This window comes from Vombatus ursinus, unplaced genomic scaffold, assembly GCF_900497805.2.
Source record: "Vombatus ursinus unplaced genomic scaffold, bare-nosed wombat genome assembly UNPS02014781.1, whole genome shotgun sequence".
Classification (NCBI taxonomy): domain Eukaryota; kingdom Metazoa; phylum Chordata; class Mammalia; order Diprotodontia; family Vombatidae; genus Vombatus; species Vombatus ursinus.
Window position 1 is genome coordinate 42,165,275 of NW_020954559.1, and position 17,189 is coordinate 42,182,463.

General features: G+C 37.4%; 1 protein-coding gene across 1 annotated transcript in view; it reads right to left on the reverse strand.

Annotated features, from left to right (window-relative positions):
- LOC114046253 (LIM and senescent cell antigen-like-containing domain protein 1) overlaps window positions 1–17,189 on the reverse strand; it is a 208,919-nt gene that overhangs the window by 164,499 nt on the left and 27,231 nt on the right. Inside the window, exon 2 of the mRNA XM_027866528.1 lies at window positions 4,141–4,251. Within this exon, the coding sequence (XP_027722329.1) occupies window positions 4,141–4,251 (111 nt within the window). The remainder of the gene's footprint in view (window positions 1–4,140; window positions 4,252–17,189) is intronic.

Here is a 17,189-nt window from a genome sequence, read left to right on the forward strand (position 1 = left end):
TCAAAGTAATTTTCCATGTTTCTTTTCATCTGGATCTGTAAACTCTACAAAGCCTCTATTACTGAGATCACTAGTTCATCCTGCCAACTGTAAGCCACAAACGACTTTCTTTCTCCCTTCATTTATATAAAGGTTAACAATAGTGACTCACTTTAGTCAGTAACCATGAAGCAGAAATGGAGACTAAAAACTGAAAGCTCTCTTTAGAAGAACATTGAACTCCAAGAAAAGAATAAAAAAATTCTTTATCCTATGAGAATTTATTTAACAATGAGCAGAACCAGGGTTTGGAATAGGGCAAGACCCCAGCAGAAGGAGGAGTGCTGTCCCTGGCAGGGTTAGTAGTGATGAGCAAGAAAAGTCTATAAGAGTGAGAATTTCTCATACTAATTCTCTTCTCTTGTTTACCTTTGATAGCTAATCCCTGACTTTGGTGATTTCTAGTCTCCACCGTTCCAAAAGGAACCTCCCTAAAAAACTCAGATTGCTTATTTTTTGTTAGTCTTGGAGGGAACCAAGATTAGGAATCTGAGCATCTCCTTTTTCTTATTCTACATTAAATGATAAGATATTAGTTTGCATTTTGGTATAGCAAATAGTTATTACACAGATGGATGGTTCAGATTAGCAAACTGTTAAACTCTGATACCATGTCAAAGGAGTAATAAAGGTCTGGGACTTGAAAGCACTTTTAGTAAGCAGTTACAGTAACTACTTACTAGGGGTAGCTAGGTGGCTCAGTGGATCCAGTACAGAGTCCAGAGTCAGGAAGACTCATTTTCTTGAGTTCAAATCTGGTCTCACACACTTTCTAGTTATGTGACCCTGGGCAAGTCATTTAACTCTTTTTGCCTCAGTTTCCTCATCTGTAAAATGAGTTGGAGAAGAAAATGTAAACCCCTCCAGTATCTCTGCCAAGAAAACCCTAAGTGGGGTCATGAAGAGTCAGACATGACCAAAATGACTGAATAACAACATAGTAACTACTAGAAGAAAAAGACTCATATGTACGAAAATATTTATAGTAGCTCTTTTTGTGATAGCAAAGAATTGAAAATTGAGGGAGTACTCATCAATTGGAGTATGGCTATATAAGTTATAACATATGATTATGACTGAATACTGTTGTTCGATAAGAAATGATGGAGACTTTCAGAGAATCCTAGGAAGACCTGTAAAAGCTGATGCAGAGTAAAGGAAGCAGAATTGTGAAATAATTCATATTATATCAATACTGTAAAGACAAAAAATTTAAAAGACTAAGGAATTCTAATCACTGATATGACCCATGGTAATTTTAGAGGATTCATTCAATTCGACAAACATTTATTAAGCACCTACTATATACTAGACTTTGTGCTGGGGATACAATTAAGAAAAAGGCAGTTCTTACCCAGAAAGGAGCTTACTAATCTAATTCGGGGAAAATAATACACAAAAGGAAGCTGAAAAGGAGGGGTGGGAGACTTGGGGGTAACCAGCATGGGAACTGATGGAAAATGGAGATTTACCTGGAAAGTTCTGAGCCCTCTCTAACTTTAGTCAATTTAAAATAGAATACTTTGTACAGCAAAGGCACTAAAACACATTAGACTGATTAAAGTTACCAAAAACACTGTAAGCAGCATCAAAGGCCCCAAAACCATTATGCAAGAAGCTAGTCAAGGCCTCACACAACCTAGGCATGAAATCAATGTCTCTGCTTTACCTGAGTCACCAAGGAAAATAGCAGGGCAATTAGCCTCTGTCTCTCTCACAGCATTACACATTTCCTTGCAAAGTACACTGACATCCAAAAGTCTGCAAATTCAAATTAAAATGTATCAGAAAACTGCATTTGGAATCTAAGCACCATTCCTGGGCATGGTGCCTATTACAAGGGTTTTTTCTATTATGTGAACTCATTTCCTTTCCAGTCAAGAATAAAGGGGTCCCTTGATTCATTTAAAGTTACCTCCTTTCTCTCCTTGAATACATGGATTCCTTCATTAAATCTCTATGACTTTATAGTAATTGAATTTGGGTTCATATGATTAAGTGGGATAGAATATAGGTCCCACCCTTCTTCCCTGATTCTGTGGGTTTAGTTGAAGATCAGCATTGGATGGAGGTGTAAGTGACAACGTAATGCTATCAGTCTTTTCTATATTATAGATCCAATTAAAAACTGTTCTTCAGCCAACAATCTTTCATGGAAATCAGGAAGTAAGAAGTTACCTTTGATTATCAATATGCTTGGAGGTTGTAAAAGAATCTAGAATGATGCCTTTCTTACTTAGCCTAAAAAGAAGGGTAAGGGGAGAAAATTTTCAAGGTAATAACCACAAAATCAAAACGCTAAAAAACTTTCTTACCACAAAAATTCAGATTCACTCTACCACACTGCCTGAAAATACAACCTTTCTGTAAACACTCTTGGAATCCATGTTATGCTACACATCATTCTTCCAGGTAGCCAAAGATAATAAACAACAAGGGTCTGGGTTATATATCAAATAAATGCATTTATGACCATAATTACATTTAAACCTATCAATCTAAAAATAAATATTATATAGAATGTCAACCAAACTTACTAAGTGAAATATAAACTGTACTGTGTTATTACTGTGGTATAAACTTAAAGCCATTTGGAACATTTTAGACAATTGGTTAAAAAAAAGTATAAAGCAAAAACTTCCTCTTCTCCATATCTGCATGCTTAGACTCAAATTTTCATAAGCAAAATAGAGAAACCCAAATTGAATCCTGGATATCAGTTTAGTCAGCATTACACTCAACTCAAAATCTTTCCATTAATACCAATGTTCCTGATAACTGCAATACTATATTTTTATGTAGTAACTTTCTCAAAGTAGTTAAAATTCTGGATTCATTCATTAATCCTTATGTCTGTGATAAATTATATTAGTAGCTAGAAAGGCCCAAGATCACATAATCCAATGCCTTCATTTTATAGAGGCTATACAGTGACTTGCCTATGGTCATAGAGCTGTGCAAAGGAAGAATGAGAAACCAGTTCTTCTGAAAACTAGTCAGTCCAACGCCAGAGACAAGCGAGAATGGGAACTGAGTATATTTTTTCATTTCAGAGAAAAGGAAAACAGATAGTAATTTGCCTGTAATGCATAATGATGATACAGAAGGGGGAATGTGTACTACACTGTTACTGAAACTACTAACCTTTATATATAGCACTTTAAGGTTTACAAAACTATTTCCTCATACTAACCCTGTCAGTTAGATTGTTTTACAGATGAGCAAAGCCCACAGACTGGTAACTAGTTAGTGAACATCATATGGCATCTGAACACACATCTCCTCACTTCGAGCCCAGGGATCTTTCCACAAGAAGATACAACCTTTCATGTGTTGCATCGATAAAAGTAAACTTCTGTCCTTTGCTTGGCTGCTGTTTCTGTCCCACAGTAAAAAGATTGTAACATCTGTATTCTACGACCTTAAATCAGTTTTTAAGCCCCTTCTGTGGAGGAACAAAATGGGGCTATGACATTAACTTGATACCTGAACCTTTATCCTTTAAAGTGACTGCATGAGCATCTAAAGACCCCCTACCTTCACTGTTCAGAGCAAGGTACTAGAGATGTGTGGGCAAAAGTGATGGCCATCTGGGAATCAGTACAAAATACACTGGAGTTGAGGGACCTAGTTTCAAATCCTAACTCTGCTAGTTACCACCACCAAGTCATCTCCCTTCTCTGAACCTCAGTTTCCTCATTTGCAAAATGAGGGGGAGGGAAACGATCTTTAAGTTCCCTTCCAGGTGTAAACCTATGATTCCATGGTTCAAAAAACTAACACTTTATAGAAAGAGAAAAGAGAACCTACTAGCCAAGCCTAGTTCGGCTGATGAATTGGTGAGGTTTTCAGGCAAAGGACTAGGCCCCAGCAAGGTAGCCTCAAACATTAGGTCTGGAGTAGTCATAACTTAGAAGACAATGCAAATTTCATTCTTTAATGACCATTGTCATTAAAGTGGAAGAAGAGGACCCGACAACAATAACAACAAAATTACACACATGCTGGAATGGTTTTCTTTACTCACATATCCTGTAAAATACAGCAGCCAACAATAGTGACTTATAATAACATAGATAATACATCATAAGCAATTCCTACCTTCCATCAGGAATGCCCGGAGTCCAGCCCAGGTGCCCCGTTTGAGTTGGTTCTTCACTCCTCAATCCCAGGTGCTGTTTACTGCTGCCTCCCTCTGCCACAGGTGAATTTCTGGAAATTCAAGGTAAATTAACTGTTCACTTTCTCTAGTCTGTGATGCATGGCTTCTGAACCTTTAAGCTACCACTCTAATCAATCAGTTTCAATACATTACCCTCCTCCTTTCACACTAGGTCTCAGCACTTTCCATTTATTTGTTCCTCTGGGGAGAAGAGTCTGAGATTACCCTCCCCTAAAAAATGTTTCACTTAGTATTTTTGTTTAATGGAGCCAATAGGTTAGGTGAGACAGGCCTGTACTTACTTAAATGTTAGGTTGGAATCAATTCAAAGCAGACTCACCCTGTATACTGATGAGAGGAGGCACCTGAATCTTTCAGTCCTCTACTATGTGCCATCACATCTAAATGCCTACCCCACGCACATACCTAAGGAATGGGTAGTTGAGTTAGGAATCAGGAAAACCTGGGCAGCTAAATGATGCAGAGGATAGGGCACCAGCCCTGGAGTCAGGAGGACCTGAGTTCAAATCCGGTCTCAGACACTTGATACTTACTAGCTATGTGACTCTGGGCAAGTCACTTAACTCCAAATGCCTCATTAGAAGAAAAGGAATCAGGAAAATCCATCTAGCAGTAAGAGAGTACCATGAGTACTGAGTTCTTACTTATCCCTCTCAGAAGGAACTCAAAATTCAGAGACTGCAGTTGTCCCAATAAGGTGGTGAGGAATTAAGGTCATATACTAGGTCAAAGAAGAGCTCTTGCCCTTCAGCCTAAAAGTGAACCAACCACATTTGCCTCAGGAATCCCCAAGTGCAGGTAATTATCCTTAGCGTGGTGGGGGCAGGGGAAGTCTTTTCAAAGTAGACAAGAGGCTTTCAAAGTAAATACATCATCCCCCACAGAGGTTACAATGACAAATTCTGAAAAGTGTAGGAATTACTATCAAATATCATATCCTTTCTTAAGACCAATGGGTGTAAACTAGGTAAAAAAAGATGAATCCAAAAAAACTGAGGAGGGAGGGAAGGGCCTCGTTTCAGTTGATTTTTTCTTCTGCCAAATCATAACACCTGAAATTTATCCCTCTCTCTAAGTAACTTACCTTTGGCTTTCCCTATGATGCAAGTAACCTGGTCTTCATTAAGCCCAATGACTTTCATCACAGGCTCATTTGGGACTGGAGATACAGGTTGTTAACCAACTGGTCAGGTAGCTGACTAGTCTAGACATCTAGTTAGGCCCGATGTCTTTTTTGGGGTGGGGTGGGGGTATATTCTTGAATAAATTAATAGCCCACTTTGGGCTAGGATATTAATAGACAAATGAGGCTAAAGCACAATCCAGGATAACAGAGGTAATATTAAACCAACCTGTCCTACCTAACCTGGGGGTTAAAGCAACATTCCAGTGACTTGCTAATGAGTTTAATCTTCTTCAGGCTTGAACTGCTAGGAGTTGATTGGCTCTTTCCAGAGTATCTGGTTCCCAATTAACCCAATTTGCAGTCTCCCAGTCTAAAGAGTAAATAAATAAATGCCACCGAATAAAGAGGGGAAAAGAGGAATGGTGATTTTTTTTAAGATGGTATTCACCTTCAATAAAAATCTAACAACTGAAGAAATTAAGGAATGTTTCCTATTTAAAATAAATATAAATTAATTCATTTTAGGATTTCTTCAAGTGTTCTAGTCTCCCTAAGAGGGTGGTGTGGAGGGTGGGAGGGAAACTACCCTCACGGCATTCCATTTGCTTACATTTCAATACTCCACTCCTCACATCAAGCAGTATCCTGGTGAGAAGTTCATAAAAAAATAATCATTTGTATAGCATTTTCTGAATCTCCCACATTTAATCTGATCTTCACAAGAAGTCTATGGGGTAGGTAAGAGGTACCTGATATAATGTAAAGAATATTATTGGTCTTGGAGACAGAAAGGCTTGGATTTGAGTCCAGATTCAGACTTATTATGGGTGCAACTCTGGGCAAGTCACTTTACCTCTCTGAGCCCCAGATTCTTTTTTTGTTTTTTTAAGGCAATTGGGGTTAAGTGACTTGCGTCACACAGCTAGTAAGTGTCAAGTGTTTGGTCTGAGGTCAGATTTGAACTCAGGTCCTCCTGACTTCAGGGCCGGTGCTCTATCCACTGAGCCACCTAGCTGCCCCCAGATTTTTTATCTATAAAATTGACACAATGATACCTGAACTCCCTGATAGGGTTGTTGTGTGAACAAAGTGAGAATTATTGTTGCTATCCCTGTTTAATAGATGAGGCACTCCAGTGCCCAGCATTTTACTCACCAATCTTCCCACCATTCTGATATACTCCATTCTCTGCCTCCAATTAGGCAGGCCAGCTCCTCTCTGCCTGGCACTCCTTGTTGGTGAAAGTGCACCATGGGAGCAACTAGCTGGCGCAGTGGATAGAGCTCTGGCCTTGGAGTCAGGAGGACCTGAGTTCAAATCCACCCTCAGATACTTTACACTTATTAGCTATGTGACCCTGGGCAAGTCACTTAACTGTAATTGCCTCACCAAAAATAAATAAATAAATAAAACAAAACAAAAGAAATTACTCTGAAAAAAAAAAAGTGCACCATGTATCTAGGAACCCCTACAACCACTATGAGGCACTCTGACCATCTTCCCGCCGTGCCACCATGCACATTCTCTCCTTTCTATCTTGGGGAATAGTAATCAAATTAACAACACCATTCCTGGAAAGGACAATTCAATCACTAATGCCGTGAATTCTACTCATCTGCTCTATAACTTTGCAGAACAAAACATCACCCTAAAATTGACAAATTTTTATAAAATAAAACAAGTCTAAATTGGAAAACTTATGGAAAGGTAGAAGAGTATCAACACAAAAGACCATTACAAGAGCAAAATAAGGAATAATGGCTGCAAAAATAGGAATATGTGATGATACTTCTTCCTTTTTCTTTTTTAAATTTATTTATTTTTAGTTTTAAACATTCACTTTTATAAGATTTTGAGTTCTAAATTTTCCCCCCTCCCTACCCTCCACCCTCCTCAAGACAGTATGAAATCTGATATGGGCTACACGTTTCCATACTAGTCTTGTTGTGAAAGAAGAATCAGAGCCAATGGTGTGGTGATACTTCTAAGCAACAGATGATCACATATTCTTTTGATATAAATACAAGATAGTGTGAGAGGAAGGATACTAGCAGTTAAGAGAATAAGAAAAGGCTTCATGAAGAAGGTGTTGCTCCTGCAGCATCTTGAGGGAATCTAGGGATTCTATGCAGCAAAGGTGAAGAGGGAGTGCATTATAGGCATGGGGGGAAGCCAACACAAAGATATGGAGATGAGAGATGGAGTGCCATGTGTGAGGAACAGAGAAAAGGCCAGCTTCAACCATGCTGGAAATAAGAGTTTATGGCCAGGCCATGAAGGACTTTAAAAGCTAAACAAAAGAGTTTATACATTATTCTAGAGACAACTGGGAACCACTAAAATGAGGAGAGTCCTGAAACAAGGAAGCCTGTGTAATAATGATTCTAGGCAAGAAGTAATGATGATTTTAACTAAGGGGTGGGATGAAAGAGATGTTGTGAAAGTAGAAACAGAGGTGGCAATTTATTGGATGTTTACAGATTGGAAGAGTAAGAAGGAGGAACCAAGGATAACGTCAAAATTACAGATTGGGAGATCAGAAATAATGGTGGTGTCTTTGATAGAAACAGGGAATGTTGGAAGAAAGGTGAGCTTGGGGTGGGAGAAAGAAGATAAATTCAGCCTTAGGAATGTTGAGTTTGAGATAGTGGTAGAGCATCTCTCCAGTCTAAAACGTCCAGTAGTCAATGAGAAGCATTAGACTGAAGCTCGGAGGAGAGGCTAAGGATGGATATGTTAGATCTTAGGGCATATACCCCAAGGGTATCATTGATAAAAAGGTCCCATATACATCAAAATATTTATAGCAATACTTTTTGTGGTGGCAAAGAACTGGAAATAAAGTAGATGCCTATCGATTGGGGGATGGCTAAACAAATTGTGGTATATGAATATAATGGAATATTACTATGCTGTAAGAAAACCAACAAATATAATAAATATAGAACACTGGAAAAAATTACATGTATTAATGAAAAGTGAAGGAATCTGAGCCAGGAAAACAGTATACATGATGACAACAATGTAAACTGAAAGAACCACAAAACAATAAAAAAATAAATACTGCAAGATTTTTTTTTTTTAACAAGAAGGGCCACAAAGAAGAACACAACTCCTTCCACCCCTTTAGGGCTGTCCCTGGGACTGGAACATTGCATTTACTGTTAAATTTTTTTCTATGTATTATCAGTTTTGCTGATTGTTTTTCCTCTTCTTTTTCTTTTCAATTCTTTATTAAATGTCACTCTCTGGGAGGATGAAGGGAGTATAATACAGGGGAATTTTAGGCAATGTAAAAACAAAAGATCAATAAAATTTTATTTTTTCAAAATAAATAAACCATATCATCAAAGTAACACTGCAACACGTATTACAAGAAATGATGGAGATCTAGGAGCAAATGAATTAGACTGAGGAGGAAGGAAGGGTATGAAGGAAAAGTGCATTTAACAAAAGAAAAAGCTAATGATATAATCAGAGAACTGAATAACATGAGAACTGAAAGGTGTAAACACATCATTACATAAAGGAATTCTGACTGACAAAATATAACCTCAAATGTGGATTTAAGTAGTAATCCCCAAAGCTAAAATCCACATCACTCATCAGTTTATTCCATTAATGAGAGATTAATGAATAGTAAGACATAGAGAAAATAATGAAAACAGTTGCACTTAATTACACATCACTGACAAAATGGAAAGAGCATTGAATTTGGAGCCAGAGAACCTGGGTGTGAATCTTGGCTCTGTTACAGTTACCTGAGTGACACTTAGGAATGTTCATCTCTCTGGGTCTCATTTTCCTCAGCTATAAGATGAAAGGGTTGAATTAATTTGACATCTGAGGTTCATTCCAACTCTAAACTCTAGCCCTGTGATGCTAAAAATGTTAGGAAAACAGGTAGAATAGGTTCAGATTTTCTTCTCATAAAGGTTTGATTTTAAGTCCATTAGAGGCAATCTGGTCTAGGCAAACAGACCTGGGAGTCAGAAAGGGCTGAATTCAATTTTGGCCCTCTGATACCTATTGACCAGGTGACCCTGGGCAGGTCAATTTTCTTCCTGGTGTCTGAGGCATGATCTAAAATCAAGTTGCAGAAAAGATGCTGATCTACATTGGTAGAGGAAGTTTTTCACTGGGAGCTTCCTATCCCAATAAAATCACAGGTCCAGTCCAAAGGAAAATAAAATAATTACAGAAACTACTATTATTTACTTCCTGTGTGACCTTGGGCAAATAAGTTTACCACACTGGGCTTCAGTTTCCTCATCTGCAAAATGAAAGGGTTAGACTAGAATCAGTGATTCTCAAACTTTTTGTTCCTATGATCCCTTTACTCTTAAAATTTACTGAGGACCCCAAGGAACTTTTATTTATGTAGAATACACACACACACACACACACACAGAACGTAGAACCAACACCAGAAGACGTCATTTTTTTTCTTTTTTCAAAGGAAGTAATTTTTGCAGAAAGTCTGCAAGAATAAACCTAAATAAAACTATTTAAGAGTTTAAAATGTATATGCATATCTAATACAGCACACATACATATATACACCATATCAGAAATGAAAATGTCTTAGTATTATAATGAAAATGGTTTTGACCTCATGAATCCCCTGAAAGAGTCTTGGGGACCCCCAGGCATCCCTAGACCATTGTTTGAGAACAACAGGACTAAATAATTTCTAAGGCCCCTTCTAGCTATGAATCTATGGTCCTATGAAAATGAAAAGTGGAAAAAGGCTGCCCCATCGAAATACTACTAGTAAATGGGAAAAGAAAAATGAAATTTTGTTGAAGATTTTATGTAAATGCTTCTGACATATGTTATATGAACCTTCTGTACAATTATAATCTATCTAAACAAATAATGATTCACCTAGAATGAAAATGGCTACTTTAAATATATGTTCCATATAAAATTAAACATTTGAAAAGATACACACACACACACACACATACCTGCAACAACAAAAATAAGTTTACAGGCTGAGAAGAGTATATGGACCTAATATTTACATTACCTACTTCTCTATTACAACACTTTCTTTAAAGAAGGGGACTGTTTTCTAATTTTAAAAGTCCTATCAGTGTGAATAATGATGATTGGTCTCAGGCCTTCTTCCCTTGTGTTATCATTATGGAATGTGGGGGATGTTTTACTAGTGTCTATGTTCGATAAATTGGAGATCATCCAGAAATGAGCAATCTGGATAAAGGGACCACAGATTCAGAATTCAAAAAGTCCTTATCAAGTCTGACACTCTCATTTTACAGATGTACAAACTGAGGCTCATTGTGGTTAAGTGACTTGTCTAGCATCACACAGTGAGTTAAGTGTTGGGGGCAGTATTTGAACTCAGGTCTTCCTGACTCCAAACCCAACATTCTTTCTATCCATTGAACCACCTAGCTGATGAGAGTCCTCAAGATCATGCTATGTAAGCATGTAAGCTCCTTGAGGGCAGGGACTGATTTTGCCCCTTTTTGTACCCCCACTGCTTAGCACAATGCCTGACACAAAGTGGACACTTAAAAAATGTTTACTGATTGATTACTCCTCAAACATTCAATTTATTAAGTTCCTACTATGTGTCAAGCACTATGCTAGGAGCTGGGAATAAAAATTCAAAGTAAAATAGTCCCTGCCATCAAAGAGCTTACAATCTAATGAGGGAAGACATGGACATATAACAGCACATACAAAATAAATATGATGTAATAATGCAAGAGAAGGCAGTTGTAGAAGCACCTGGGTGGTGTAGTGGATAGAGCACTGGATACAGAGTTGGGAAGACATGAATTCAAATCCAGCCTCAGACATGCAACTAACTGTGTGACCTTAAGCAAGTCACTAAACTTCTGTGGGACTCAATTTCGTCCACTGTACAATGGGAATAATAATAGAACCTAGCTCCAGAGTTGTTGTGAGGATCAAATGAGATAATATTTGTAAAATGCTTATCACAGTTGTGTATCACAAAGTAAGTAATTAATAAATGATTATTTCCTTTCCTCTGGGCAGTTGTGGAGATCATGAAAGGTTTCATGTAAAAGGTAATGTTTAAATTCAATCTTGAAAAAAAATACTAGAGATTCTTTTTATTTATTTATTTATTCATTTTGATTTTTAGGCAATTGGGGTTAAGTGACTTTGCCCAGGGTCACCCAGCTAGTAAGTGTCAAGTGTTTGGTCCGAGGCCGAATTTGAACTCAGGTCCTCCTGACTTCAGGGCCGGTGCTCTATCCACTGTGTCACCTAGCTGCCCCAATACTAGGGATTCTAAGAGGTGACAAGGGAGTTTATTCCAGGCATGGACAACAGCCATGCAAAGACAGACAGAAAACAGACTGCAATGTTTGAGGGTCACCAAACGGGCCCACTTTGGCTAGACTATACAGTGTGTGAAGGAGAGTTATGGTTAATAAGCTTAGAAATGTAGCTGGGGCCAGGATGTGAAGAGCTTTAAAGGCCAAACAGAGGAGTTTATAGTTTATTCTTGGAATCCATTGAGTACTAGGAAAATCATTTTGACAGCTCTGGGGAGGATGGATTGGAGTGGGAGATTCTTGGGTAAGGAGACCAGTTAGGAGGTTTTTGCTGATTCCCTTAGGTATTATCACTCTCCCTGTATTTATAATGGAGGAAGGAAGAAAGGAAAAAAGGGAAAAAGCATTTAAGTCCTTACTATATGCCAAGTATTGGGCTAAGTGAGAGAAAATTACTGTTGGCAAGGAGCTCACATTCTAATTGGGGGAGACAATCCAGTTCAGCAGCAAGGTGGATGGTGATGCTCATGGGTCCTTAAGGTCCATGAATAAGTCAGACTACAGGGCCTAACGGTCTAGAGAGCACAGTGGCAGAACAAATGGTAAGGCCCGGAGACTTTGGGACACAGTAGCAGGACTTTAGTTGGTGATTCCCAAGTCATCCAAATGATATGAATTGGTATTCCACCTGGCAGCGCCTATTTGGGATCTAGGCAACTTGAATGGAGGAGAGGCAAGTAATTAACAAAAATTTCTTGTAACCAGAGATATAAAGGTGCAGTGAGTACATACAAAAGGAAAAAAAGATAATACTAAGGGGAAAAATAACCAAAAAAACAAAATAGAAAATAGAAAAGACTTTGGAAATCATTTAGTCCAATTCCCTCATTTGACAGATGAGAAAACTGAGGACAAGAGGTAAAATGATTTAACTGAGGTCCAAAATTTAGTTAAAGATAGAGTTGGAACTAAAGAAGCCTAACACTTCATGTAGAAGCATGTAGAATTGATGCAAAAGAAAGCTGTGAAAGAAGAGCAGAAATAAATAAAATTAAGGAAAACTGAACGACAAAAATTTTTTTTTCAAAAATAAGCCACACAATTAACAGCAGTAGTCCTAATCTGTGAGTCAACATGTATAGAAAGATTTTGAACATTTCAAACGGTATCTCCCCTAAATCTTAAACTCAACATGTCCAAAACAGAACTCATTATCTTACCCCCCAAACCCTTCCCCCTATCAAACTTCCCTATTATTGTCAAAAGCTGGCTCAAGTCTTGATACTTAAACATACTATTATGAGATCATAGGCAAATCATTTAACCTCTCAAGGGCACTGTGTAATTCTCTAGGACTATAAGACAGAAGAACTGTAGATCTATATTAGTAGGTAGAGTGTCCACATTGGGAGACGCCCCCCCCCCAAACTGCAGAAATCACAGGTTCAGGCAAAACCAGTCAACACTTTAATAAAAAAATCTGACATTATCATATGCAATGTTCCATGCTCATGGACCCTCACTTCTATAAAGGAGTAGGATGAAATTATCTTTTATCTCTTCCTGGAAGTCAAACTCTGGCATCATATTTTTTCCATCATCATCATCATCGTCATCTTTCTCTTCTTCCTCATCCTCATTTAACCCCTCCTCCCATCTAGGATTCAGCTATTTAACACCATCATACTATTGGAATAACTTCAAACCTAAAAGTACCCCAAATAGCTTGGAACAAATTAAAAAATTAGTTTCTTTTCTGAGTTTATTCTTTTTCTAATACTGTCAGAAGTCAAGATCTTTGAATGAGGTCTACCTTTGGAGTAAGATGAAGACTTCAATAGGAAGCTTCAGATAAACAGAAGACAGCTAGCAACATGGTATAATTAAAAAAACACATACACACCACTAATCATATTCAGAAGAGCTGATTTCACATTTCACTTCCACAGTTTATTAGCTGTGTGACCTTGGACAAGTCATTTAATCTACCAGGGCTTTGGTTTTTTCAGGTGTAAAGAGGCTGGGGTGTGGGTAGATATCTAAATGACCTCCAAACCTGCTTCCAGCTCAGAAGGTCTGTGATTCTACAAAAGCCTCCAAGCTCAAGCCAACAATGAAAATCCGAGAAATGCCAATCATGGACCACAGAAGATACAAAATTATCAGATCAGTTAGTCCAACGGCCAGAGGAAAGTAATGTTCTCATTGGCTAGCACTGGTTATTGAATTAAATTGAGACTCCATTTACTCCAGAGGTTAGAAAACATGAAAGCTACTATAGGAGGAATGCAAAATAGTGAAAAGTGAAAGCAGCCAAAGAGGAGACAAGGTTGGCATCAATTAGAACAATTAATAATTTAGGAGGAATTAAGCAAAATGGCAGAGTAAGATACCTCTTGAAGCTCTCAAAGGCTTGGCATATTACAGCCCAGTACACTAGTTTGCTATCAAAATGATGACTGATTTATAAAAAAAAGGTCAAATTTTGACTCCATTCTGTTTGTTAAAGTAGCAAAGTGGGTTTTTTAGAAAGTCTGTCAATGAAAATAAAATGCTTAAAATAAAAATCTTTTAAAAGTTTCACTTGTCCAAAATATATCTTGTTTTCCAACCAAAACAAAACAAAAACCTGGTTTTCTGCTATAATAAAATGGAAAACAAAACACAAGAAATACTTCCAAGAATTTTAGCAATAATGCACAAAAGTACCACCACTTCCAATCTCATCTGTCCAGCTAAATCCTATTGAAATGTGACCCTATGAGCTTCTGCCCACATAATGCTTCATGGCCCACAGTACTAAAGAAACAAAGAACAGGACACAGGAAAACTACATGTCTATGTGATAAAGTCAACGTGTCTCACACTAAATGCATTCACAAAGAGCTAACTTGAACTGCATGTTAGACTTACGCAAAATTGAGGTCAAGAAAGCACTAGGTCCTCAGAAATATTTATTCTCTTACCAAAAGTTATTCAGAAAATTCAACTTCATATTTTAACTTTCCTCTCGACAATTCACCTTATCTCCAGCTACTGTTTACTTACAGCTTTCAAGATGCTCCCTCAGGAGCTGATTAATCCCAACTGAGCATTAGAAAACTCTTTTTTAAATTAATTTATTTTGATTTATCAACCATCACTTCCATAAGCTTTTGAATTTTAAATTTAGAAAACTATTTTTAAATTAGCTTTCCATTCCTGTTTCTCCCATGATCCCCCTTATATAGCTTCTACATTATCTGACTCATCACTGCTACAATAACAGTACCTGGGGGTCAGGGGTGAGTGAGGACTGGGGGTGGAGTTGGTGTCTCCACAGGAGAGGAGTCTTTTTTTTTTCCAAAAATAAAAGGGTCATGCGGCCTTAGAAGAAATTCTTCTAACTACTGATGTCAGGATCCCAAAACAACCCTTTTAATACAAATGAGGCTTCTGTGACATAACGATGTTACTAAATGCTTTTTATCTTTTCCTAGAACAAAGTATTTATTGTCATTAAACTACAATTTTGCATTTTATATCTTCTGCAATTATGCTCCCCTCCAAAGGGTACCTCATGCATGTCAAAAGGACCACTAAGAAAAGAAAGTAAAATCAATTCTTACACTATCTTACAACATTCAAAACGATCACTTTGAATATCTCATCTCAAAATGAAGAATTAAATGATCATTAACTGAAAAGCATAGATACACACACATATACACACACGTATATATACACCTAGACACACACACACACTACATATATATGTATGTATATATAAATATATATGTATATAAAGATAAATATATTTACAAAGGACCAAAAACCTAGGGAAAATGTAAGCTAAACCAATTCTCACATCTTTTAGAACAAGAAAAACACTCATTTCCAATATTCTACCTTGAAACTAAGCAAACACGTCACAAAGACAAACACCTCCAGATGTTTTATGCTATGCAAAGGTCTGGCAAAGGCATGGCTGGCCAAAGGAATGCTCTCATTTCCTGCAGTGGGTTAACAAAAAATAAAAGAAATGCAAAAAGCCCTAAGTGCTATTTGCAACTCCCTTTGGAGTCAGTATCTGACCCTTTAAAATCTTATATTCTCAATTTCATTTTGAAAAGAAAACCTAGTCTCTGACTACATTTATCCAAGTTTCACTACTGCTGAAAAAATACAAACCACCCACACTGGAAAACAAAAAAGGCTACTCATTTAACAAATGGATTATTGTACTCCATCTTGACTTTCAGAATGGATATTACATATTACATATTCGTTAAAACACACCTCACTCACTGTGACAAAGGCCACATTGTACCCCCAAGAAGAAGCTGCTCCAACACTCAATGTACTAAAACCCCAGAGAACTTACATCAATACTCTGCAGTGCTGGCCTAGACCTCGGACTGTATGACAGTTGGGACATCATTTCCCCCACACGTTCTGAATGAGAAAACTCATGAGCAGTGAATGAAGATCTGTTCCCTACTTACATTTCCTACTTTACACAATACACAGAGGCATTCACAACAGGCTTGTGGAAGGAACCAAGGTAAACTTTAACCCACATTCACATGCTTGAGTTTCCTAGTGAATTGCTTTTAGAGGGCAGATTGTAACTGAAAATTCCAGAAATCTTCTCTCCTCAGGTACCTTTTTATTTTATTTTAAAAATCTTATCATTTACTTATTTTTAAGATTCATTTTCTAAAAATTTTGAGTTCCAAATTCTTTCCCTCTCTCTCACCCTTCCACCCATCCACTGAGAAGGTAAGAAATGTGATACCAATTATACATATGAAATCATGCAAAACATTTCTATATTAGCAATGTTGCAAAAAAAAAAAAAAAAGAGCAAGAAAAATAAGCAAAATGAAAAAATTAGCTATAATCTGCATTCAGACTCCATGAATTCTTTCTCTGGAGGTGGACAGCATTTTTCATCATGGATTCTTTGGAACTGTCTTGGGTCACTGTCTTGTTCAGAATACCTACATCATTCATAATTGATTATTGTTACAATATTGCTGTTGCGGTGTACAATGATCTCCTGGTTCTGCTCATTTCACTCAACATCAGTTCAAATAAGTCCAGGTTTTTCTGAAATCGGCCTGCTTACCATTTCTTATAGCATAATAGTATTCCATCACAATTATATACCACAACTTGTTCAGCCATTCCCCAAAGAATAGGTTTCCCCTCAATTTCCAATTCTTTGCCACCACAAAAAGAGCTGCTATAAATATTTTTGTACATACAGATCCTTATCCTTTTTCTCTGATCTCTTTGGGAAATAAACCTAGTAGTGGTATTGCTAGGTCAAAGGGTAAGCACAGTTTTATAGCTCTTCGAACAGAGTTCCAAACTGCTCTCCAGAATGGTTGGATCAGTTCACAGCTCCATCAGCAATGTATTTTTCCACATCCTCCAACATTTGTCATTTTCCTTTACTGTCATATTAGTCAATCTGATAGGTGTGAGATGGTACCTCAGAGTTATTTTAATCTGCATTTCTTTAATCACTAGAAATTTAGAGCATTTTTTCATATGACTAGAAGATAGCTTTGATTTC